Source organism: Bactrocera tryoni, chromosome 3 (assembly GCF_016617805.1).
Source record: "Bactrocera tryoni isolate S06 chromosome 3, CSIRO_BtryS06_freeze2, whole genome shotgun sequence".
NCBI lineage: Eukaryota > Metazoa > Arthropoda > Insecta > Diptera > Tephritidae > Bactrocera > Bactrocera tryoni.
Window position 1 is genome coordinate 26,668,702 of NC_052501.1, and position 27,068 is coordinate 26,695,769.

General features: G+C 36.2%; 1 protein-coding gene across 1 annotated transcript in view; it reads right to left on the minus strand.

The window, feature by feature from the left end:
- The window catches only part of LOC120770006, a 244,279-nt gene that overhangs the window by 191,359 nt on the left and 25,852 nt on the right, over positions 1 to 27,068 (minus strand). The window contains exon 2 of the mRNA XM_040097099.1: positions 14,159 to 14,389. Within this exon, the coding sequence (XP_039953033.1) occupies positions 14,159 to 14,388 (230 nt within the window). The 5' untranslated portion in view covers position 14,389. The remainder of the gene's footprint in view (positions 1 to 14,158; positions 14,390 to 27,068) is intronic.

A 27,068-nucleotide genomic window follows, 5' to 3' on the forward strand; every position in this document is an offset into this window, starting at 1 on the left:
AAAAAATGGTCGGACGAAAGCATGCCCAACGATTGAAATTTAAGTGTGCTATGCCCAATCCATAAGAAAGGTGACCCCACAATCTGCGCCAACTACCGTGGGATTAGCCTCCTCATTAGCCTCTATCGAGCGTATTGTGTGAAAGATTAAAGCCCACCGTCAACAAACTGATTGGACCTTATCAGTGTGGCTTTAGACCTGGCAAATAAACAACTGACCAGATGTGCACCATGCGCCAAATCTTGGAAAAGACCCGTGAAAAGAGAATAGAAACACACCACCTCTTCGTCGATTTCAAAGCTGCTTTCGACAGAACGAAAAGGAGCTGCCTTTATGCCGCGATGTCTGAATTTGGTATTCCCGCAAAACTAATACGGATGTGTAAACTGTGGTTGAGCAATAGCAAAAGGATCCCTTCGATATCAAATGAGGTTTCAGACAAGGCGACTCCCTCGGTGCGACTTCTTCAATTAGCTGTTGGAGAAAATAATTCTAGCTGCAGATCTGAATAGGGAAGGTACAATTTTCTGTAAGAGTGTAAAGCTGCTGACGTATGCCGATGATATAGATATCGTTGGCCGTAACACACGTGCCGTTAGCTCTGCTTTTTCCAGACTGGACAAGGAAGCAAAACAAATGGGTCTGGCAGTGAACGAGGGCAAGACGAAATATCTCATATCTCCTGTCATCAAACAAACAGTCATCGCACTGGCGACTTGGCTCCCGCGGCATCATTGACAGTCGTAGTTATGACTGTCGTAGATAATTTCATTTATTCTGGAACCAGTATTAACACGAACAACAATGTCAGCCTCAAAATCCGAAGTATAATAACTCTACCAACAGGTGCATCTTCGAACTGAGTAGGAAATTTGGAAGTAAAGTTCTCTCTCGACGAACAAAAACTAAACTCTACAAGTCACTAATCATCCAAGTCATGCTATATAGTGCTGAGGCATGGATGATGGTAACAGCGGATGAGTCGGACAATAAAAAAGGAAAAACGGGAGACAGAAGTGAAGAAAGTAGCAACGAAAATGGAACGAAACATTAAAAAATGGTGCAGGAAATTCGTAAGACCAGCACAAGGAGTATACGCAGGTACGCCAAAGGATCGGATTCTAACTTTTAGTTTATGGACATATGTTTTTATTTTTATTGGAATTCGGTATAGTAGTATAATTTAGTGAAAAAAATTTTACTTTTGATTAGATTTTAGAAGTTTAAAAATATTATAATTATGTATAAACCAGAATAATTAACAAAGTTATTTATGTTAACAAGTGGTTTTGGTCTAACTGTTAAATTGGTCACATGCAGTCAAAATAGTGTAAATATATCATTGGAAAATAAAATTAAAAAAAAAAGTTTTTGTTTTTGGTTCAGATATTCGGATTGTGAAGTTCAGCATATAACTATCGGATTTAAATAATTGTGACTTACATACCATGTCATCCTCTTAAGATCAAAAGTTTGATGCAAACAATATTCATTCAGATTTTTCACATAATAATTACCTGTAAAGAAAAGAAGAACAATGTGGAGTAAGTAATTATTATTCACAAGATTTGAGAGGGGATATAAAATAGTTTCATATCGATGTGTTTATACTTAAAGAAAACAAGTAGTTCACTTAATTTGACTTGTGTTTTGGGAGTACCACTTAAAAGTAATTCAAAACATAATTTAAGAAGAACATTGTTTCAGCTTTTGTTTAAGCTTTGTCGCCTTGTAGGTGTGTTAAAGATATATTATTCAAAGTATTTTAATTTTTAACATACGTGATGTATACATATGAAATGGTTTTAATACCTTCTAAAAACTTGATAGTCATCTGAGTGTTAATAAATATGTTTATTTAAATATTAGGGTTGATAACTTAGGACTTATATCACATTATTGTCCTTCCACTTTAAATATTGGTATTTCAAACTGAATGCCGGTCACCGGACTGCCTGTCCTTATGAAGAAATACCGCACTAAACATTTGATCCAGCCTTTTTGAAAGCTCTTTAACCAGCACAAAAAGCTTTGAAGTCATTTTAGACATCCGGACACAAAATTTGTCAGTGTGATATGAAGTAGTACTAACAGCCATATTTGTTCCCACAATAGTTCTGTTTACGTAACCAGAGCGAATCCGGATTTTTATCCAACCAAAGACTGTCAACTCTGTTGCATTCATACAAAATACTTCAAATATGTTTTCTGCCACTAGAACAATAACACTAACAGCCAGATGGTGCACAGTGGTAGTCGGCTGGGCTTAAGCTCGACGTCGTTCAGCAGCTCTTTAAGATGACTGACAATATGTCCAAAATAATAGGCTTCTAGTAAAGTGAGGCATCGTTCTCTAGTTGCAGCGACCGAATTTTGTAACTATGGATCTTCTATGGAGTTCACTTATATATAAATATGTTGTATATTTCAGACTGAGTAATAAAAAACCAATTAGATGCTTCCCATCGTTTCTATTAACTATTGAAGTTACTATGCTCTTCAAAATATTGTTAAACGCAAAGAATCCTAAACAAATTCGCCAGGTCTTGGAGCAACACCATATGATTAATAGCAAAATTACTAAGGAAAAATTTATTGTTTACGGAGAAGATAAGATAAGATAAATAGATGAGGACTGCGACCTCAGGTCTACTGTGCCCTCTTCTAAGTCTAAAACGACCCACGGCCCCTGTCTCAGAATCGGCAATTTGCACGAGAAGCTGGGCCTATGTTGCAGTGTATAAGTGCTTCTTGAGCTTACAATGGCCAATGTAGAATACGCCAAGTAGCCTAAGTTTGTCCCTTGGGAGGTTGATTTTATCTTTAAACCTGCTAATATGAGTACCCACTGCGGCGAAGGGTTCATGTCTTACCATACATAGCTAAATATGTTATACGTTCATTGCGTTAGTTGTGCTAAGGGTTATTTATCTCCACGTACCGACTTATGAGAAATGAAGGCAGATTTTATGGGTTAAAATTCAATGTTAGTTGAGAGCCCTTCTTCTCTTTAATGTAAATTTACTGCTCTTAGCCGCTTTTATACCTTGAATATGGTATATTAGATTTGAGACGAAGTTTCTAATACCCAAAAGGAAGTGTCGGAGACACTTTAAAGAGTCAGCAGGACGATTTGAGTCGATTAAACAAAATCCTTTTGTCGATCTGTTCGCCCATCCGTCTGTCTGTTTGTACGAGAGCTAGTCGCTCAGTTATTAAGATATCTTTATGAAATTTCCTTTTTCCAACGTAGGTGCTCAATTGTAAAATCCGCCGATATAGAACCATTATAGCTTATAGCTACCATATAAACTGAACTATCGGAGTCAAATGCTTGTAAGGAAAACTTTTTCATTACTCGAGATATCTACACGAAATTTGGCGTGGATTATAGCTTATGAAAATGGTGCAATCTCAAAAGAAATTGTTCACATCAGATCACTGTAGTATATAGCTGCCAAACAAAATAACGCATTAAAAGGAAGTTCTCTTAAGAAGTCTTTTGTATTTGTGAAGGGTATTTTTGCCTCAGTGCAATCGTGTATTTTTCATTTTTCCTTCTTTGAACTTACAAGTGAAAAACCAGCTAAGGTCTTGCTGACCTCACATATCAAACTTTTGCTTAAATATTTATGACATTCAATTCTCTCACCAAGTGCTTCATAAATATTTATTATTAATCCCTCAATTAAAAAGTAAATGTGGTGAATCTCACCCACACACACACACATACGTCTTCACAATGCTGTTAGTGACAACTTTACCAAGCTAAAGAGAGTGTCAGTGGCCAAGCAGCCACTCAACTGCTCAAATCAGCTACTAACTCTGAAAGTGGGTAAGTTACGTACCCACAGACACGAACACACAGCAGTGCACTAGTAACATTGTATAGCAGTACTTGTATGTATGTGGCTCGGGCTTCCCGCTGCATTTAGACACTGCAATAATTTAGACTTTTCATTACGTGCAATGGGCAGTGGAGAGTGGAGAGTGTCCTGCCAGCTGGATGCTTAGGCGAGTGGCTTTATGACATGGCAGTAAGAGTTGCTAACGCCACACACACACATAAACGCTTGTGGATAAGCGTATTCAAACGTGGCACTGGCAGCTTAGCTATGCGAGCATAAGCACATAAGTAGAACATGAAATCTTTATTTGCCATTAAACAACATGAAATTGTGTGAGTCCGGCTAGGAGCTCGACGTTTAGTTAGCACTGAGTGTTTGGCGGGTCGGGTGAGTGGGGGCGATCATGCAACAATGTGTTATGTAGGCAACATAACAGCGCTCAAGAATGTAGACATGTATTTGTGTGTGTGTGTATATGTCTCATATGCCATAAATATAATGGTTGGGTCCACAATATGCCGAGCTGAGGCGAGTTGAGTTGAGTGGCGCGCTTATGCTTATGCTCGCCTTCATTTGGCAGTCAACGTGGAGGCCAGCACAGATTTAGTGGCTCACTGCAACTTGCCGCTTTGCTGTGATTTTGTTTCCCCACACTTTTGTCATTGCTGTTGTTGTTGTTGTTGTTGCGCTGCCTGCTGCTTGCCAAAAGCTAAGTGCCACTGCAGGCGCTGACAGCAATGAATATGACAGAGCCCCGCAGCCATGGCACGTTCAACGCTCATTTATTCAACTTTGAGCGTGTGTATGTATGTGTGTTCATGTTTTTATGTATGTGTGTGCCTGTGTGCATTTTGCTCGTGGCAAATGTGCCATGCAGTTTGAGTAAAATATCTGCGCTTACATGAGTATGGCGCTGTGAAATGACAGCGTGTTTGTTGTTGTTGTTGCTTAGTCCAAAATTAATGCCGCATTCAGAGATATTTGGCGTTTTGGTGTGTGTATGTGTGCACCCGCAGCGCCAAATTGCTTTCCTGGCTGCCGCGCTAATGTTGCCTGCGATTTACGAGCATATTCATTGTATGCGTGTGTGCGTATGCTTGCCATCTACGTGTAAGTGTGTGTGTGTGCGTGTATGCGGCATGTCTGTCTGGCTGCTGCCACGTCTATGGACTATTATTGCCACTTTTTGTCATTAGTGTTGTGTTCGTACTTTGTTATTGTATTCATTTTGCTCTATTTACCACGGCAGACTTGCTGTTATTGTTGTTGCTTTTGTTTCACTGCTTCATTGTCAGCGGGCGAGCACTCATTGGAAAAGTTTAAATGCCACACAATTTGCTGTCAAAATGTAATGAACTTTTCGAGCGTCAACGCAGTGGGTGAACAGTTACTCATACACAGGCTGTCAGTGTGTGTGTGTGAGTGTTTGTTGTGTGTGGGTGTGTTTGTTGTGTATTAAACACGCGTATATTGCTTACTTTGAGTGCTTCAACTGAATGAGTTTAAAACAAATTTTTTTGGATTTAATTTTTTTTAAAGAGGGGTCTATACCTTTTGATATTTACATACATACATACATACATATATATATTCAGCAAGGTGAAATAAATACCTGAAAACACTTTGACTTTAGTGTAACCAAGCTCGAATACCTTTCACAGATTCAAAAAAAAAAAAATCCTTACGAGATCTTGAATTTGATCACAGTATGCCAGCTTTATGCTAAAATGGTCCGATGTGAGCAAATTTTTTCGGAGATTATAGCATTACCTTGGACAATAATCTGTGCCAAATTTCATGAAGACATCTTGCCAAGCAAAACAGCTTTGTATAAACGGACTGGGTTATGATAGATGCGTTCATATGGATGCTATGTATTATAGTTGTTGGATCTCAGAAATTTCTTCATACATTCTTGGTAAATTTCGGAAAGATATCTCGTTAAATTTAAAATGTTACCATGAACTGTATGAGATATACGACGACATTGACATAGTTCAGCGAATTAAAAGACAGTGGTTACGCTGGCTAGGTCATGTTGTCCGAATGGACGAAAACACTCCAGATCTGAAAGTATTCGACGCAAGACTCGCCGGGGGAAGCAGAGGAAGATCTCCATTCCGGAGGTCCAATTCGCGCCAAGTAGCGAAAAGAAGAAACGACTGGCGCGCTGTTTGTAAACCCGGCTATAATCGCGTAAGCGGTGTCTACGCTAGTAAAGAAGTAAAGACTCGATTCCGATCATTCAGTGTGTAGGCAGCTGCTAGCTATAATGGTTCTATATCGGTGATTCCTATAATTGAGCAAGTTTCTGGCAAGAAACGGACGTGTGGAAAATTTTAGATCAATAACTTCAAAACTGAGGGCAAATACGCGTATATACTGACAGACGAACATGGGTAATTCGACTCAGCTTGTCAAGCTGATTAATTATATATGTTTTTTTATATAAGATGTCTTTTTTTGTTACAAACTTAGTGGAAAAGTTAATATACTTTGTTTAGGATATGATATTGTAAAAGTACTTGGGAGGCCTGCCACGCCTACTTAATAAAACCTATTAAGGTCTTAGGTCGATTTGAAAATTTCAAAAACTCGATTTTTTGTCTGTGTCAACTTAAAACTTTAAATGCGTTTTTCTCAAAACTTCATTCTTGAAGTCGGTGGACACGATTTTTCGAAAAGTTATGGACCGATTTAGTTCGAATTGTATACAGATCCTTAAAATAAAATTCTATCATTACAACATTTTTTTTAAGCCAATAAGTGCTGAAAATTATACCAAAAAATAGGAATTTTTGTTGAAAGTCTGAGAAGAAATGAAAATTTTAATTATTATTTTTTGATTCAAACACGAGTATTATATAAATATGTATGTACTAACAGAATAATTTTGGTTTTGGATGAACCAATAACAAGTTATGGTGTCCACGGCGAGGGCATTTTTTGTGAGGCGCCTAGGGAGATGAGGTCTCAACGGCGGAGTTTTCAACATTTTTATATCAAAATTTCAGGAGACATTGTTCAAATGTATTCCTTTGATATATACTAATTTTTGAAATATAAAAGTTCATTTCTTTGTACCTCTGAAACCTACCTAACCCCTTAAATAAATAATTTATTTTCATTCTTAAAACATCGTCAAGTCTCATAATAATGGGGTGGACCATAACTAAGTACCTATGCAGTTGTATCATAGGTATCTGTTATTAATTTGAAGAAATGCCGAATTGTATTGTTCCCGTAGCCCGCTGGATTCTATTCGTGAAAAACGCATTCCGCAAAAACGAAAATCTCGATATTTTAAAGTTTTGCTTCGTTAAAGGCAAATCCGCTGGAGAAACGTTCCGTGAGATTAATGGTGTTTTAAGGGATGGTACTCTATCACTTTGAACTGTTGAGGAATGGTTTGGACGATTCAGAGCGGGTGAAAATGACACCATGGATAAGCCAGCGGGCAGAGGACCTGTGACGACGAATACCGATCACATCATGGAAAACATCGAGTTAGACCGGCATGTGGCATCTCGTGACATCGCCCAGAAGATGGTAGTTAGTCACCAAACCATTTTAAACCATCTGCAGAAGGCTGGATACACAAAAAAGCGCCTTATCCATTTTTGCCATTACGAGTTATTATTAAAAGAAAAATATGATATCTGAGTTTTATTAGTGTACCTCAAATATCACCACCAGTATATATCGGAACCCCCTCGACCGGCATTTATAAAGCGGATGAGTGGTACTGGCAATACTAAAAATGGACCACAGGTCTTGACATAATCAAGCGAAAACGGTCGTTAGTCGAATAAGTCCAATTCGGTGAATCGTTCCAAACAGTGGCCAAGCCGGGATTGATGGCCAGGTAGGCTTTGTTATGTGTTTGGTGAGATTGGAAGGGAATCATCCACTATGAGCCGCTCCCATATGGCCAGACGCTTAATTCTACCATCTCCTACGAACAACTGGACCGCTGAAGCGTCCAGAATTGGCCAACAGGAAGGGTGTAGTTTTCCACCAGGACAACGCCAGCGCACACACTTTGTTGGTGACTCGTCAGAAGTTACGGGAGCTCGGTTGGTAGGACAAAGCGCCAAGTGATTACCACCTGTTTCTGTCCATGGCGAAGGCCCTTGTTGGTGTAAAGTTAAACTCAAAAGAGGCTTGTGAAATGTGGCTGTTCGAGTTCTTCGCAAATAAGGAGAGGGGCTTCTATGAGGTGGCATTATGAAGTTGCTGTCTAGACGGAAACAGATTATCGAACGAAACGGCGCATATTTGAACTAAATCCGATCACTGTAACACTTTTTATAAAGCATTGAATAAAGAATACCGATATTTTCGGTAGAGAGTCAACTATAGGTAAACAGTTTTAGTTGGACTTAGACAATTTTTGGTAACAAATTGGCATATTTCGAGCACAGCATAAGTGCAATCTAAATTTTTGCTTAGTTTACAGCTCGCAAGGACAGACGGACGGGCGGACGGACAGCCAGTCACCTGGATTTTAACTCGCCTTTTCACTCTGGTCAATTGTAACTCTATTTTAATCTTCAAAAAGATTTTATCATAATGTTTTCCAAGCCAAAATAATTTTTTTGATATCATACGATTTCTTGAGTGCTAAAGGGATAGAAATTTTGTATCGCTCATATAGAAGATTCTTGAAATACTTCCTAACTGACCATAAATATTATAATATTTACACAGGTTAAACCTTTTAAAGTCAAATTGAGTAATATCGCTTAGGTTTGTGAGATTTTCCATCACCGTACTTGAGCCTCATGCCCTGTAAGAGCACCTCAACTAAACACACTATGGTGCCGCACAAAATAAGACAATAAGTTAGGTAACAACTTTGATTCGACCTCTATTAGCACCTTTGTTACTTTGCAAACGAGTATATCAAATACTTCCCCCCACGAAAATACACCAACTTTATTTCATCTGCAGTGTAAATATTACAAAATCTACTGCTGTCTACCCCTTCTGCGCTCACTCGCCGCTTTGCTTGTCTTTGCTGCCACTTTTACTCTTTCGTGTTACTTTTAAACTTTTGCTCAGCCAACCGCCGGATGCTTTGCGTGAAGGCTCTTCGACCAAAAGACGATGGAGATTTCCGGAACAACTGAAAGCACTCGAACGCCAGCAAGTACAGTCTTCACTATACACAAATAAACACATACATACATACACATGAAGACTTGTGTCTATATATTTGGGAAATTTTCTGTCGATTTTAGAATTTATGTGAAAGCCAGTGAATTTATTTGCCCCGATTGAGTTGTTTGGCATTTGCTAAGCTTAAAGTGCACACACACGCTCAGAAGCATGCATATGTATATAAGTATGTGTGTATATGCAACACACGCGCTTTGTTTTCGGTTCATTTAAAATCGTTCAAATTGCAAGTATGTAAGTGTGTGTGCGTGGTATTTGCTTCCGACGTTTGGTTTATGATTTTTTGTATTTCTTATTTTATTAGCTCCCGCAGTTGGTCACCTTTAGCCGTGTTTCCAGTTTAAATTTATTTATTTATGCGCGTGTAGTGTGCCACACACATATACATATGTACATGTATTGTTGACTGAATAATTCAGCTGGAAAATGATATAGAAAAAAAAATGGTTGTAAAAAAAAATCGACGCTTTAGGCTGAAATCATTTGAATGAAATGGTTCAATTGCAAACAAATGCATTTTATTTTAGGCAAATTATATCCACCTTTCTAATCACCCCCAATCCAAAAAGAAAAAAAATATTTTTTTCTTTTCAAAGGATAAATATTCAACAATATGTCCGCGAGAGTATTTTCCGAAAGAAAAATTATTTTCGGGAATTTATGTATTTTGCTGATCTCCAATCCGAACTGATTTGGCCAGTTCGCGAAAATTTTTCAACAACTGCATTTTTCAAAACGATATTCTCAGGTTGTTGTTGTTGTAACGGTTATCTGGTTAGAGTGGTAAGGTTCAGATAAGACGTCATCAATCGGTTGGCCCAGGAAACGTGCTGTTTCGACGCGGGTTAGGTAGAGTCTTGTGGGGACTCGTTGCATGCTAGACATATGTTTGGTATGTCGAGATCGATTCTGAATAAATAGGAGTTTAACCTGGTACAGTATACAGATTGAAGCTATGCAAGACTTACACTCGATTTTCGCGGCAAACCGAGCTCGTCGTCTGCAATGGCTGGTGGTTTGACTCCAAGTACGCCATTTACAAAGAGGGAGTCGGTGAAAGTGGTTATGGCTTTATGGTGAATGGCGGTCAGGCCTTGTCTGAAGTTAATTGCGTCCGAAGTCTGATCGTCGTATTGTCCTATAACGCCGACGTATGTAAGGAAGGACCTCTTGATGCTTCCAGAATGTGGTTTCACTTCGAGCAGGCGACTACAGGAATGGTTTCTACGAAAACTCCCAGTAGAAAGCGCTTGAAGAGGAATTCATTATGCTTCTTAACTGGGAACGTATCGGCCTCACTATGTAGATGTTCGATAGGAGGCATCAAGAGGCATCCCGTTATAGTTCGGAGTTCTGGCAAGTCTGAAGCTTCCTCGTCCGTGTTTCATTGCGTGTAGGGGACCTTATTGGTGCGACGTAGTTAAAGACCGGCCGGCCAATTGTCTTGTTTGGCAATAATCGCAGTGGTATGAGAAGTGAAATAGGACAGACTATCTAGTGTTACGCCAAAAATTGTATGGTTATTGACAGTCGGAATTTGAACGCCATCGACTGCAATATTAAGGTCACGTACTCCATCGTCCGATTTGTGAATATAGTCGCCGCGAAACAGTACGGCTGATTGTCGTGAGCTTAGTTAGTTCATGATCCACCTCTTCAAGCCTCGAGGGAACGTAGAGTTTTCGAGCGTTCTGTGGAGGACTATATCAAAAGGTTTTGACAGATCCAACGCTACGCGGATCCTCCTCTCGCAGTGTGGTTTTTGGGTGAGGCCATAAGCTATCTTATGACACTATGTGCGCTGGTGATGCTGAGCGTTTTTCTCAGGTGTATCGGATCGATTTAACTGAAATTTTTAGAAAGTATTCGAAAAGTTCGAAGCAGTTAATAAAATGGTACACATTTTTATATAGTCAGGCAGTTGCTTAAAAAAAAAAAAATACTTTTTCGTAGAATCCTGCATTGCGATATTATCTTCAAGCAACATTTTTTGACCCAAATAATAGCTCTTAATGCTATTTTGCACATAACATCCTTGGATATTGTCGGCAGCTGAATTACTGCAAAGGGTACTCTAAAGCGCTGGGTTGCTAAGAATTGAAGGATATGTGGTTGGGGAGAAGTCATTGGAATATAAATGCAGTCAGTTTTTCAACCTAATTTTTGGCTACCGGATTTTGGTAGTGTGTTTCAGGCAGAAGTGGCTGGTATTAAAGTAGCAGTAGACGTACTGGATCGAAGTGCAGCCTCTTGTAAGAAGATGAGCATTCACTCCGACAGCAGAGCAGCAATAGGAGCGCTGAGTTCGCTAACTATGCGGTTGAGCTAGTGTAAATGTAGTCAATAAATGTCCATCCTCACCAGAAATAGCATCAAGCTACTCCAACTTCCGGCGAACCTAGCCTACTTATTTTGTAGACTTAAGCTGGAAAATGCATTCGCTCAGGAGAAAGTAAATATAATCCATCATTAAGGAGTAAACGCTGGATATGGAAGAAAGTCATTACCGAATTGTATCCCATAGAGCTATGTATATCTGTAAACTATGCGCTTAGTTGAAACCTATATGCTATGGATGATATCTCTCATCAATCAAATGAAAGCAGAAAACTCGTATGTTTTAATCATCATCGCCAGACCTGCATTCGGCCAAAGCCATCATACCTACCACTTGAAGTAAAACCTAACTAGTTAGTGTACTAACGCGACAATATTAAATAACACTTAAGTAGATATAATTTACTTTTAAAGGTAATGAAATCTGTATTAGGTTTTTCATTGCAAAAGTACCTGCCTTGCAATAGCCTTATTGGTAGATATTCGCTTCAATTACATAAACGTAAAGCTTACAAATTGCCTGGTTGCATAATACGCCTTTTGTACTATAAAAAACAATCAAGGAAAAAAACAGTTATGGGTTAAAAATGGAACTTGGTCACTACTTTTGTTCTAACGATCTGCACGTGAAATACTTAGCTATGGTCATGAATACTTTAGAGCTGACATTTATATAAGGCTAAAGGTATATTTCAAACGCCAGTAAGTCTAAAAGATTGTTCCAGAACGAATGGTCGCTTAGTATTTTTTTTCTGGAAAGTTTTCATTGTCACCAAAAAACATTCTGAGATTCTTAACGAGTCGGTAGTTCGCCAATTAGTCTGTCTCCAAAAGAATTGTCTTGATTGGAGCTCCATAGCATTTGGCTAGCATACAAAATGATCTCAATCAAGTTCCCTTATTAAAATGTTTCTTATTTATGAAGGTTATTCTGGCTTCAGTCTAAGCGAAGTTAAAGCTTTCTCTTATTTTTTTCTGATAAAAAAGTATATTTATTAAAGTTTTTTATTGTTTTAATCGCCCGAGTGCCTGACGCGCTAGAAAATATAAAGTACTGCTAAGTAGTGTTTCTAGATACTCAGTAGGCTTTTGATCGTATGTGGCACCCAGAATTGCATTATAAAATAGAACAAACATTTTCCTTCACCATTTTATCTAATGTTGAAATCATATTTGTGTGGTCTTAACTTTTATATATAACATGGGTATGATTATTCAGATATTCATTCAATGGCAACTGGGAGCTTCAAGGCAGTATACTTGGATTTATCCTCTATACAATATTCATCTCTGATTTTCCAAAAAACCGAAAATGTTATGATTGCAACATTTGCAGATGACAATGCTTTAATAAGAGTGGATGAAGCCCCATCTAGTGCTAATTCACTTGATCAAACTGAGCTGGAGAAAATAGAAACTTGGATGAAAAAATGGAGTGTTAAAGGGAATAATGATAAATCAGTTCACGTTACATTCACTTCTAGAGAAGAAAGTTGTCTTAGTGTATATATAAATGGCACTCCAATTCTTCAAACAATTCAACTAAATACCTTGAAATATCTTTTGACCGACGACTTACGTGGAAAGACCATATCAAATTTAAGAGACAGCAGCTTAAGATTAAGACAAACAATTTTAAGTTGCTGTCTTTGTATTTATTAGCTTTCTTATTTCCGTGAAAGTACATACGATGGCCTTATGTATGGAACTCGTTTTTTTTTTGCATGTCCACCACGGGCACGCTAACAGAAGTTCAGACGCTGAACCCAACTTTCGACGGTTTTCAAACATAATCAGCCGATATTGCTTCAAATTCATGTTCGATATTCGTACGAAGTTCATCAATCGTCGCTGACTTGTTGGCATAAATAGTCTAAAGGCGTCAAATCGCCCTGCTTTGCTTTCGATGAATTTGATCATATTTAAGTTTTTTGTTGAGTTCAATTCACAAACATACGACAATTCTGGTCATCAAGCGGCTTCAGTTCTTGCGTCAATTTGACCTTGTATGGATGTAGGCCAAGATATTTTCGCAAAATTCGCTACAACGACGTCACAGAGATGCCCAAGGTTTGATGTTAATAGGACAGATTGCAAATAAAAGGCTGTAAACACAAACAAAATCTCTCACTCAGATACCTTTCTCAGTACTTTCTCAAGCATGGGCTCTGCACATAGGAGCCCTGATGTCCAGTAACTCCACACAGCTCATTACAATATTATATTATTTTCAGAAGACTTCAATCTTTGTGTATAGAATATGGTACTTCGAAAGAGATTTATCTGTTTCTTATAATACTAGTATAGTTAGAAACTTCACCCGATAATCCTTCTTAAAAAATCCATCAAAATTTGTATCGCGCATGCTTTCACTCATTTCACTTCTAAATAATTTGCGCTGTTTGCCATATCAATAAAGTTTCAATTTTATTAAATCGCAAATAATCCGAGAAAACTAATCACGACTTAATGTGCTAAAACTGTTTACTATCCTCGTGAGTATTGTCTCTCGGCTTTACTTTATTTGCTAAGTTATAAAAAATGTGCAAGTAGTTTTTATTTAATGTGGCAACTAAACGCTTAGTGCTTAGTTTCCGTCATAAAAATTTACACAAGAGTGCGCAGCACTTTTTTTTACAGCGATTCTATTATATTATCCTTAAACAAATCGCTTTTTTTCAACGCATAAACTCTATCTCGCACCAACTTTTTCTCCCGCTATCTGACACACACACTCTGCTCTACGCTCTTTCACTCGTCCTCATTCTTTGACACATTCGCGGGGGGCTTACCTGGGTATTTGCAGTGCGATTTCATCGAGACTGTCGGACGGGCTCATCGGTGTCTTCTCGAAGAGGCGTGACGGCGCCAGCGTGAGATGGCCTGTGGAATCGCTGACGCAGCGAAACACCTTGGCGCCGCGGCGTTGACGCTGCTGCTGGCGCTGACGCTCGACGCGCTTTTTGCGTTTGCTCTCCTCGGCGCGCTGGAGATTATGCAAGCGGAAGAAGAACATTGACATTCTGTACGCACGCAGTGTTGTTGGTGGGGGACATTAGGGTGTGTTGCGTATTTTTTTTTTATTTATGGTATTGTTATTGTAAGTGTGTGAGTGTGGTTATGGATGTGTGTAGTTGTTGTTGTGTTGCGTGTTTAGTTAGTGATAAGTGGCATTTTTTCCAATGTGTTTGTTGTTATTTTTTATGCGTTTGTAGCGTCAGTTTTTTCCATGTTGTGTTGCATTCGGTTAAACGTGTGTTTTTGTTGTTGTTATATGGTGTGTAAGGCAATGCCATGTGTTTGGTTGCGTTGATTGGTTATTTATTTATTCAACATGTTTTTTTTTATTTTCATTTTTTCATTTGACAATAAGCGCATTTAATTTGATGATGGCACGTATTTTTGTATGTGTTTTTTTGTTGGTTTTCAATTTGTTGTGGCATAAAAAGCGGTTGATTTTTAAAGCGGATGATTCGTTGCATTTAATTTTTTGCAAATTTCAATTGGTTTTTTTGTGGATTTTTTTATAGAATTTTGTTTTTGGTTCAAGCAATTTGCACAGCAAATCATATGTGTATGCACATGAAAATAAAATTATTTGATGAATTATGTCACGTAATTAGTTGGGAATATTTTACAATATAGTGCAATGGGCGCATAAATTTGATTAGTCAACTTTTGGGAGTTTGCGATTGATTTGATTGCGTTGCATATGCGCTGGCGCAACATTTTGAACACATTTCTCGTAATTATGGTAAATATAAATAACATTTAAATTGAATTTCGTAGATGAGTGAGTTGATAATGCTTACGTTTTATATAATTTGCATGCGCACATAGAGTTAATAACGATAAATTGAGAAAATATTGAAAACATTCTTTTTTACAAAGTTTTTAGGATTTTTCAATTTAATAAATTTATCAAAAACATTAAAACACATAAACATTATATGAAGGTTAGTGGAAAATTATTCAAATCAAAATAAATTCTTAATAAAACACTTGATCCCTAGTATATTTATTTTCAAAATGTCGTAACATATTCGAAAAGATCAACAAAAATTTATCCGAGCCCGAAAGCAATGCCCGGATAAGCCGCTTACGTCAATATTCGACACTAAAATAAAACTAATTCAATATCAATACATATTCGTTGTAAATATGTAAAAACAAACTATCCAAATGCCATGATATATGAGAAAGTTTTAAAGTTTCTAGCAAATTATTCAATTTAGAATAACTTCTTAATAAAACACATGATTCCTGGCATGCTTATTTTTAAAATATCGGAAAATACACGAAAAATTCAACGGAAAATTATCCGAGCCCAAAAGCTGCGCGCGGATATGCCGCCTGTGTCGATATCCGAAACGAAAATAAAATTAATCTAATATCAGTACATAATATGTATGTATATCCGATACAAATATGTAATAACAAACTATCAAAATGCCATCATATACATACATATGTACATACATACATATGAGAAGGTTTTAATGTTACTATAAAGTTATTCAAGTTAAAATAAATTCTAAATCAAACACTTAATTCCTGGTAGACTTATTTTCAAAAGATCGTAAAATAAACGAAAAGTTCAACAAAAACTTATCCGAGTTCAAAAGAAGCGCCCGGATTAATATCAATATCAATATTAATTTATATCGATATACGAATACCAAATTATAATAAATCTAATACGAGTATCTGTACATATATCTGTACATTCGATATAAACGTGAAACAACAAACTATACAAATGCCGTTATATAATTTGATATAAGTATAGCGAAAACTAATGAAATATTTCAAAAGACAAATAGATAATTGGCAACTAGTAATGGACATTAATAACGACATAACAGTTTCGTATAAGATTTGAATACTCGGTTAATAATTTTCTTTCGAAAAATTACCTTTTCTGTAAAATACCGAGAAAAATATATAAAGTGCGATTAAAAATTTTATCTTCCTAATCCGGATAACGCTAAAGTCAAATAACGCATATTAACTCGAAATCCGTATTATCCGAAAATTATCCGGACTAACGGATAATGCGTGCGTATACTCCGATAGTCAAAAAATAATACTCATAATTTTATTAAAATATTTATTTATTTTAAATGTTATATACACTTATGAAAAGTAAAAAAATCATTTCCGATCAATAAACCACCGTCTGGTTAAAACATCTATATCAATTTCTGGAGACCAAAATAAAGAATCTAATATCTAAAATACATGTAAAAAAATGTGGAAATTTTAAATTACTGAAATGCTGTAGAGGACAATTAAAAAAAAAATCAGGTAATTTGAAGTTTTTTATGGACATTAGTTACGACATGATCTATATTTTAAAAAGATGCCAAGATATCAGTTTATTTTTTGTTTCGAAAAATTAATTCTGTTCAATTTTAAAGAATATTAATCGATATTTAAAAAGTGGAGATAAAATCGGATTTTGTGTACCCGGATTACAGGATAATTTCAAAAAATAATTTTAATCAGCTAACCAAGTTATCCGAACATTATTATAACGAACGGATGATATGTCAACTTTCAAATAAATTGCATTTTTGGTTTTAAGTGAAATAAGTAAAGCTGTTACGCTCTAAATATTAATTTTATTATATCCTGAAAGTAAAGCCATGATGTTTGCAAACACCCAGACTCTAAAAAATAATAAGCGTAACGGGCTGGCGATTCTTATATTTAGAAATCATTTTAAAGAATATCCATTATGTATTTAAATACTGTTAGAAAAATGCCTTTTCCTGTTAAGTTTTGAGAAATATGAATAAAAAGTATCTAAAAATGCGGTAAAAATCTGCTTTTGTGAATCCGGTGAAAGGCATAGTTCGAAAAATGCATATTAACCGGTTATCCAAGATATCCGAAAATTATCCGTAATTACGGATAATGCGCATGTGTACACGGATATTCAAAAACTAATACTTAAAGATAATCTCAAAATTAAATACCATTTTAAAGAATATCCGGTATGTAAATATTAAATATATTAGGCCTTTGAATGAATATAGGAGTTTTCAATCACAAATATCAGAAATTAGAAGGCAAACAAGAGCTTACGAAATTTTTGCTATTATGAAACAAGAAACGTCGGTAGACCTAGTCTAATTGTTTCCCTTTTAGACCAGCTAATTTCAATTAATTGCACATAATCTCAGCTAGGCTTACAAATCAGCTAAATTTACCTAGGCATATGTATCCTACAAAACTTTTGTTGTTGCGCTACACTGAATTCACTTTTTTGCCACCAAATGTTGCAAATTAGAATCATGCTCGCACCGAAATTTGATTAATTAAAATGCAGCATGACAACGACGAGCAAGAAAGTAGCGAAACGCAACACGCTAGTATTGATGCTGAACTGTTACGTGTGAAATCACGAAATGCATTGCTGTACGTGCAGGCGCTAGGCGATGAATGTGGAGCCTGTGGGAAAATCGAACGATCTATGAAATGTCGGAAAAAATTTATTTTTTATTTATGGCAATATCCAGTTATATATTCCCAATAATATATGTCGTCAATATTAAATATGTTTGTAAACAAGTTTGTGAGATATATTCACTAATTTCCTCTATACGAGTATCTGGTTTTTCAAATAATCGTTTTATAGAGAGGCTTATTATTTGTTAATATTTAAGTGAATATTATAGGCTTTTCGCACTGCCAAATTATGTTTCTACATTTAGATTATAATTGAGAAAACAGTTTTTGCCCTTCGCATAGCTGGCTACTCGATTGACGGTAGGTTCGATTAATGAACAGCTGCTCTACTTGCCTGTGTTCTTCATTTAGTATTTTTTCTGATAAATAAAATGCATCAGCTGATTGTGTTTTTAGCAATGCACAAAACCCCATTTGAAACCTGGACAACAGCCGACAGTGTTAAGCACGTGCCAATTTACAATTTAGACAACAACCCGCAGAGTTGCATTCCAGTTTCAACTCGAGTTTCTTTGGAAAATAGTTTTTTTACGTAAATTTCTTTCCTATTGCTATTTATAACAAGTTCGACTGTTTATTACTTACTGATTAGCACTTAAAGCATTCTTAACAGGGCACACTGTAAGCTAATTGACTATCGCATACAAGCCACATAGTGAGGCGCGGACTAATTTGAATGATTTCAACATTTCACTCCAGAGAATTAATTAAAAATGCACGCTTAGCAATCAATATGTGAATACAGGATTTGTGAAGTTAAAAAAAAACTAAACATTCGTGATTTAAAAGGCTGTAACGAAGCTAGTTAAATGAAGAAAAAGAAATATGAAGACAGAAACTGAGATAAAAAGGCAAAACTTATTTTGTAATCAAACAACTGTGAAAAAAAGTAAATATAAAATAGAATTATAAACAGCTCTTTTTGTAAAAAACGCAAAATAACGTAACATCTTTTTATATAAGTTTATAGTTTCGGTGGCACTATAGTTACACAGTGCCATTCAACGCCTTATTGATGCCAGGCTGAATGTGTAATGGGTTCGAGTGCTCACTAAAAGTAAATTTAAATAAAAAATATTTTCTCTTAGCTACCACCTCAAGCAGCTTACTTCAAATATCTGAATAATTCTCTAAAAGAGAAATGGGCATATACAATTTATGAAGCAAACGGTAGCAATTTTCAACCTCATTAAAAATATAGCAAAGGCGCACACCACATATTTGAGTTAGTACACAGGCAAACGGCTGTTTTGTCTAGCTGTAGTCATATTTTCATAATTAGTTTGAAGACTATTATGAAAACAGTTTTGAAGTAAGAAAAACAACTATAAATTTTTATAAATAAATTCAAAAAAAATTTTAAAATTAAATTTTAAAATTTACAAAAATATTTTATTTATCTAGCATTTTTTGGTTAAACAACACTTCAAACAGCTGCAAAGACTTCTACTAGACCAACAAATGTATATTACCCAACTACTCTTCAACAAAAAAAGCCAGCTATAAATAAATATAATACGGCAATGCTTTTACGCAAATTCTCAGATTCCCAGATAGCATAAACTGTAATTACGATATAATTATTGAACAATTTATACACTAACTTTCTGCTTATGCTATTGAACTAGTTGAAACTACTAAATATATGTTATACCGTGTTATAAATAAATAATGAATTCAGCAACAAAACAACGCATTCAATATAATTCTACGCCTTACATGTTCATTTTACATAGCCAAAGTGTACAACGTGACGTATACGCAATCTGCGTGGATAAGCCATTATTTATTATCTTTATACCTAAAACTATTTGAATGCAAATGTGTTGCACGCATTCTGTTGACGCAAGTCACCAAATAAAAATATCAAATTAAGCGTCAGTGGTATTATTAATTTATTGTTCACTTAAATGGAACTAGAAATCTAAATACTCGGTGCACTTTTTTTTATTTGAGTAAATTCGCAAAATAATTTACAGGAATCTTAAAGTAGGTGTAGTAGTGTGGTGTAAAAAGAGGTTTGTGAGCACTTTGGCGTTCTTTGACTAATTTTAATTACTAAATTAAAAATAAATGAAATAATTAATGATTTTCAATAATTATGCTTTATTGATAACGTGCTTTTATATGAAACAAGTTTTGTTAGAAACTTTTACGGCTGGTTTGCGAACTCTTTTTGGATAGTTTCATAGATAGTGATTTCAGTGCAAAGAAAAAGTCATAATATGTCTAACTTATATAACTTTCTACAATAAATGAGAACTTTCCTTTCGGCAGTGGGTAACATAGTAAGGTAAGATATACATTCTAAAAAGTATAAAATTGTCGCTACATACTCGTCAGCCGTATCTTTATTTATTTGCATTTATTAAATATACCGATTTTGTTGGTATATTTTGCCTCGCAAAAAAGTATAACTGGTAAGATAACGGATAATTTAACTAAAAATATATACAGAAGTTATACAAACATAGAATTATACATACTCGAATTAAATTGTAAACGTAAACAAAAAGGAAAAATGTCAAAATTGGTCTCATTGGTTCTTTGTTAGTAGTAGTCGTGTAAATTTCGCATTTGAGATATTTAAATAAAGATATTTTCATATAAGTAATAAGAACAATATTGGATTGGATAAAGCAAGTAAAGGAAAAGCGAAAGATATAGGTGAGTTTTAAAACCAACAGCTCCAAGATAGAGAAAAAAAAAGACAATATATGTACTCTGCATTCGAGGTAATCTGCCATTCAAAGCCAGTGTTAAAGCACAGCTATTAGCTATAATCTGGTTATCATCAGTAACAAATATTTTGCGCAAATCATAAAATCAGAAAAAAATTAATAATTTCTAAGGAAAAAGAATACGAACTACCGGGAAGATATTTTGTGCTGGTGAAAAAATATTGCAGGCTGAATTCATACTGTGACCCATGTGAGTCACAGTTTGTAAGATTAATAAAAATCAAGCTTGGGTAAGGTTTCATCATAATTTTAAAAATTGTTTAGACAAATTTAAGGATATGCTCCTGGATATTGCTAAAATAGTAGACATAAATTGTGGCTATGAGTAGCAATTTCGAGAGGCTATTGTCATGAAAGTTTACAGAGAGTTGGAGAGTATCAATTTATATATTGCTAGAGATATAGGTAAGACGGGATGCCTCTAGTTATAACAAAAACAGAAGATAGTATGCATTAAGAAAATAAATTTAATAAATTTTTAAGTACATTTCCTTTGAAAGAAGTTTTTATGGAAGCTTTAATCTATATTTTTATTAGAACGTTAACAGGAAACCCACCAAAGCTTATATGTAGCCACTTAAACAGCTTTTATTGAAAAAATGTCTTTACATATGGCTCTGTAAGCACATACATACACATTCCTTAGACACTTAAAATATTCATAATAATACTCCCCGCCTGTCCTCCCGCAAACACACCTACACAGCATGAACTCGGTCTATTAAAGTCCACGAATAAAAGCATACGTACACAGGGTATGTGTTTACATAAGCGCACGTATTTGCATACATTTATTTGTGTTTACAACATAACGGTACAGCAAACATTACAACACAATTGAATTGTCTGTTTGGCTATGTTGGAAATCAGCAATGCGGAAATGATTCGATGTTTCCTGGCGGAAAGCATGGCAAGACAAGACTTAAGGGTGACGCCTATGCTAAGCAGTAATCAAATCATTTGATGATTGTAAAAAACTGAGTAAATATAAGCGAGACAACCTATGATGCACTATGTGATGTATAATCACTGTTAGGTATTGTTGAACTCTTATACTATGTTAAGTTATGTTTATATTTTATTATGTTATGTTAATGTTAATGTTAATGTTAATGTTAATGTTAATGTTAATGTTAATGTTAATGTTAATGTTAATGTTAATGTTAATGTTAATGTTAATGTTAATGTTAATGTTAATGTTAATGTTAATGTTAATGTTAATGTTAATGTTAATGTTAATGTTAATGTTAATGTTAATGTTAATGTTAATGTTAATGTTAATGTTAATGTTAATGTTAATGTTAATGTTAATGTTAATGTTAATGTTAATGTTAATGTTAATGTTAATGTTAATGTTAATGTTAATGTTAATGTTAATGTTAATGTTAATGTTAATGTTAATGTTAATGTTAATGTTAATGTTAATGTTAATGTTCATTGATGTTATGTTAGGTTATGTTATGTTATGCTATGTTATGTTATGTTAATATAATGTGAATACTGTGTTATGTTAGATTATGTTAAGTTACTTTATGATTGCTAAGTTATCTTATGTTACGCTGTGTTGTACCATATACCGCTACATATTTACACATGCTTACACAAATGCGCATAATAAACAGTTGGATAATAAGGTAAAGGAGTAACATGCACGAATGAGTTGTGACATATGGACGCATGAATGTCAGTGAGAGAGTGAATTTAAAAAAAATGTTGGAAAAGAAATTTCTACTTATACATATGTATATGTATGTACATACATACAATACCACATGCTTATGCGCCATAGCTTATCAATTGGCCGATTTGTGCGCTGAGTACGTTTGTGAGCATAATAAATGCTATCGGCTTTTGCAAATTTTTTCGCACACACATACAACACATGATACTCGGAATTTATTCATAAGCTTGTTTTTGATTGGAAAAAATGTTATTTGCTAAGCATTCGAAGCGTGTGCATTTCTCGATGTGAACGTGAGCATATGCCGATTTGTATTTCTATGACTTGAATGCGTGAATGTAGTGGTGCAAAAACATGTATAAAGTGTTGTTGCTGAGGCGCAACAGTTCGATCACAAGCACTGCGCTCGCAATTCATGGAATGCCTGTAACTTTATATTTATGCAGTTGTGTCTGTTTGTCTGAAATTACAAGCATTTGCCAATGCCACTTGTGTATTCGTGTGCACGGCTTCACAAAAGCACGCATACATACACTCGCGTTTTCACTGAGGAGCGCTTATCAGCTGCTGAAAAGAAATTTCCACTTATCGGAAATGCTTGGAATGCCTCGTTTATGATGGAGAAGAGCGATAAACACACGCTCCCGCTTTGAAAGATTTCCGACAATTGAATTGTGGAGTGCAATAACGTTGTCTGGAAAACCGATATGGTTGCGGCTTGAAAGCGAGTTGTTGCTCGGCTCATCAACGGGAGTGTCTGAAGCGCGAACTCACTTGAATTACAGTCAATTTATTATGAAGAGAAAATAAGTTTTTCAAAGATATTGGTGGCTTTCGCTGAAGCGCGGAGTTTTGTTAGCCTGTCATTTAAGTTACGTTAGAGAGTAAATTACCGTCACTCAGAAGGTCGTGGGTTCAGACGGCAATTTTTTATGATAACTACGACCTCGCGAAGGCAAGAAATATTATATTAGCGAATACTTCATAACCAATAATCCCAACTCAAAAAAATATCTGTCAATATGTTTGGTCGATGAAACCGCATATCCACATTTTTCTTCATAAAAATAGTTAATATGCCACGAAATCGGCAACGCTCAGGAGTCAAAACCAGAGACTTTATAAAATTCTGTGTCAAACTCGGTAAATGTGCGTCAGAGAGATTTGATATGATCCAACAGGCTTACCCAGATGTTGCGTTAGCAATAAATGGCGTGTTTCAGTGGCAACAGGCCTTTTTGTAGGGACTGGAAGAGGTCGCTGATGAATAAACAAATCCAAAGTGAAAACGATGCTCATGGTCTTTTTTGACATCAAAGGCATCGTCCACTATGAATTGGACAAACCGTCAACGCCAAGATAAACGTGGAAGTTCTCAAGAGACTCAAACGAAGTGTCAATCGGGTCCGACATGACATCGCACCGATTGGAAGTTGCACCACGACACCGCCTTTCTTGTGAACAGCTACTTAAGTAAGGCCGTCTTGCCAACGCTTCGCAGCCGCTCTACAGTCCGGATGTGGCCCGCACTGACTTTTGTTTGATCCAAGCAGCATGCACCTCGGCTCTCAAGGCTATTCCGGAGAATGTCTTCCGTGACGCCTTCAATGCTCGGAAATCGCGCTGGCTGCGCTGCATCAACGCAGAAGGAGCCTATTTTGAAATATTTTAAAGATTTGTAACGATTGGTTCAATACATTTTTTTAAATTGACTCAGTCCTATTACTTTCCGGACAAACTCTGTATTACTGTGAAAGGAAAAGCTACAACCTGCAGCAAAATTTTCAGATTGGACCACTATAGTTTGTAACTACCATACAAACTGACCGAACAACATCTAAATAACAATTTGTTATACCGTTTTGTGTCATTAAACATACACCCGTGGAAGGTATTATAGCTTCGGTGTAGGCGAAGTAAACTTTTTTATTTTGTTCAGGTTTAAGTTCACGGGGAAAACCTGCTGTTAGTTAACAGAAATCCAGCAGAAATTTCACACAAAACGCTTTAATAGGCTCTTTCGGAAAACTGAGGTTTACACCAACAGTGAGCATCGATTATAGCCTATTAATCGGTTATGTATAGTTTAAAGTAACCATTATTCCACCAGCTCATTTTTAAACTTGCCCAAATGTGAGAAATAAAAATTCTGTATGGGAAATCATAGCTCCTTAAGGCAAATAATTGCCAAAAAATTCTTGAGGCAATAATATTGTTTCGTTAGACAACTGATTAGAAAACTCATAAACACAAATATATGTGTACCTAACATAAAAACTATTTTTGAGTAACACCACCAACGCTACAACAATTTCCCAGAAGCTGCCTGACACTTGAGGGAGCAATAAATTGGATTTGAACATTTTAATTTGAAACAAGCAGCAAAAGTGCAAATGTACTTATGAACATACATGTACAGTACACCTATCTCTATAATAATTCACTAAAAATAACACAAAAGGCAGCGCCCTTCGCTGCAACAAACAAGCAATTATGCCCAGCGCAACAACATTTCGATTGATTTGATTGAATTATAGTGCTGCATTGTGTGGTGGCGCCTCCAGTGAGCAGCTGGCGATGAGCTAAGCATTGCTAACATGGTGGAAAAGGAAAAACATTTCATTTGATTTCATTTCGTGCGTTTTCACAACAAAGCGCAGAGCGAAAGCTCCCAAGTGACCTTTGTTCTTAGCCAGAGCAAATACAATGGAATTGCCCCTATCGGTGTATGTGTGTGTACGCAAGCAACGAATGAAAAGGTTAAGTTGCAAAGAAAAACAAAAAAAATTTAAATTTCTGGTAATACAATTTTGGGCATCATGTTCCTCCAGCCAAACTCTTTTTCCATACAAGCTACGCCCACATAATTCAAAAACAAAAAAGATGCGAAAAGTGCAAATAAAGTGATTTCGGCGTGAACAAATAAGCGCACGCTACAATGCGGCAAATGTACCGTTAAACGACAGCCATTGCGCTGGCAGAGCATTAAGCGTTGAACCATAAAACCAGAAAAAATAGCGGGCGTCTAAGCCAGTCTAGCGTGAGCAGGCAACGTAACAACGCGCCGCATAATGATTGCTGTGGGCCAAAAATACGTAAAAGACAACAACAAAATAAAAAGAACAACAAAAATATAAAGACGTTAATTTCGGTTGCACTGAAGCTAAAGTACCCTTCACAAATATATGAGATGCTTTACAAGTGCTTTCTTTGAACAGTTTGTGAGGTATGCTATGCCCCAATCTTCATCGAATTTCTTCGGAGATTGCATTATTGCTTTAGATGATAATCCGTGCAAATTTCATGAAGGTAACTCGCCAAATGAAAAAGTTTTCCAAACAAGCGTGAATCCGATCGTTCCATTTGTATGGCAGCTATATGCTACAGTGACTCTATCTGTATAATTTCTACGGAGATTGCAACTTTACCTTGAACAATAACCTATGCAAAATTTCATTAAGACATCTCGCCAAATGCAAAAGTTCTCCATACAAGCACTTGATACCGAGCATTCAGTTTGTATGGTAGCTATATGATAAGATGAGCCGATATGGGTCATACCGACAAATCAACAACTTTTTCATGAGAAAAGAACTTGTGCAAAATTTCAGATCGATATCTCAAAAATCCTAGTATCCCAAACGCATATGTACAGACAGACTTGACTAAATCGATCAAGCTCGTCACCCTGATAATTCCTATACTTTATAGGACATCGCACATTTCCTTTTGGGTCTTTCAAACCCAAAAACAGCACAATACAAAATATTTTATTATGTTGTTCTACACGCCATTTCAACCTTTTACAGGCGATTGCGTGCGCCTGCTCCACGACCGCCAGCAAACCCATTCGATTTTAGGCACACACACAGCTACACATATGTATGTATGGTACGCACGCACACACACACCTACGCAGCAGCATATTCACATTGAGCGCGCGTCTGGCTTCGTGGCAAGCGCTTTGCACACGCTCATTGTTGGCAGCGCAAGTGCGAAATTGCCGAAATAACAACACAAATTCCTAAATAAACACTTTTAGCACAACAACAACAACGCCACAAATAGCAAAGGCACCAACTTCAAATGGGGAATAAAAATAATGGCCAACAATCAACGCATGAGTATATGGTCAATTGCCAGCAAGCTGCCAGACAGCCAACCAGCCAGTCGTGGGTTGCCTGGCAGCCGAAAACGAAAGCGTGAAAACACACAAAAATAACAAAAATCCGAGACAAATTTTAATAGCACATCGGAGGGTACGCCGTCATGGGGCTGCGGCGTTCACAACTAATCTGTGAGTTTGTGAGTGTGTATGTTTGTGTGCGCTTTGACAAGTTCATTATCAGCACGGCGAAAGGGTGTGCAATTGAGGGTATGTATAGGTGAGGGTGTGATAGGAGGAGTGTGGGTGGAGAGGTAGGTGTGCGCGCATTGATGCTTTACGATGAAAGCATAAACGTTGTTGCTACATAAATGCATGTGGAGGGCGGTGAAAACATATTACTTGCGGTGCGACACTACGTATGAGTAACTTGTATAAAAATGAAGGCATCTATGCGTTTTTCTGTGCGTATGTGTGAGTTTGGCAATCACGCTAATACATATGTATAAATATGTGTTTTATTTGCTCTAAGATATGATCTAAGTGCGTGTGTGAGTGGAGTATCTGTAAGTTTATTACTCACTAGACACGCGTTGGCGTCGTTAAAGGACCAAACGTACATACTATATATACTTAAATACTATAATATAGATATAAAATATACATTATGTATACATGTATAATATATAGACATATCTGCA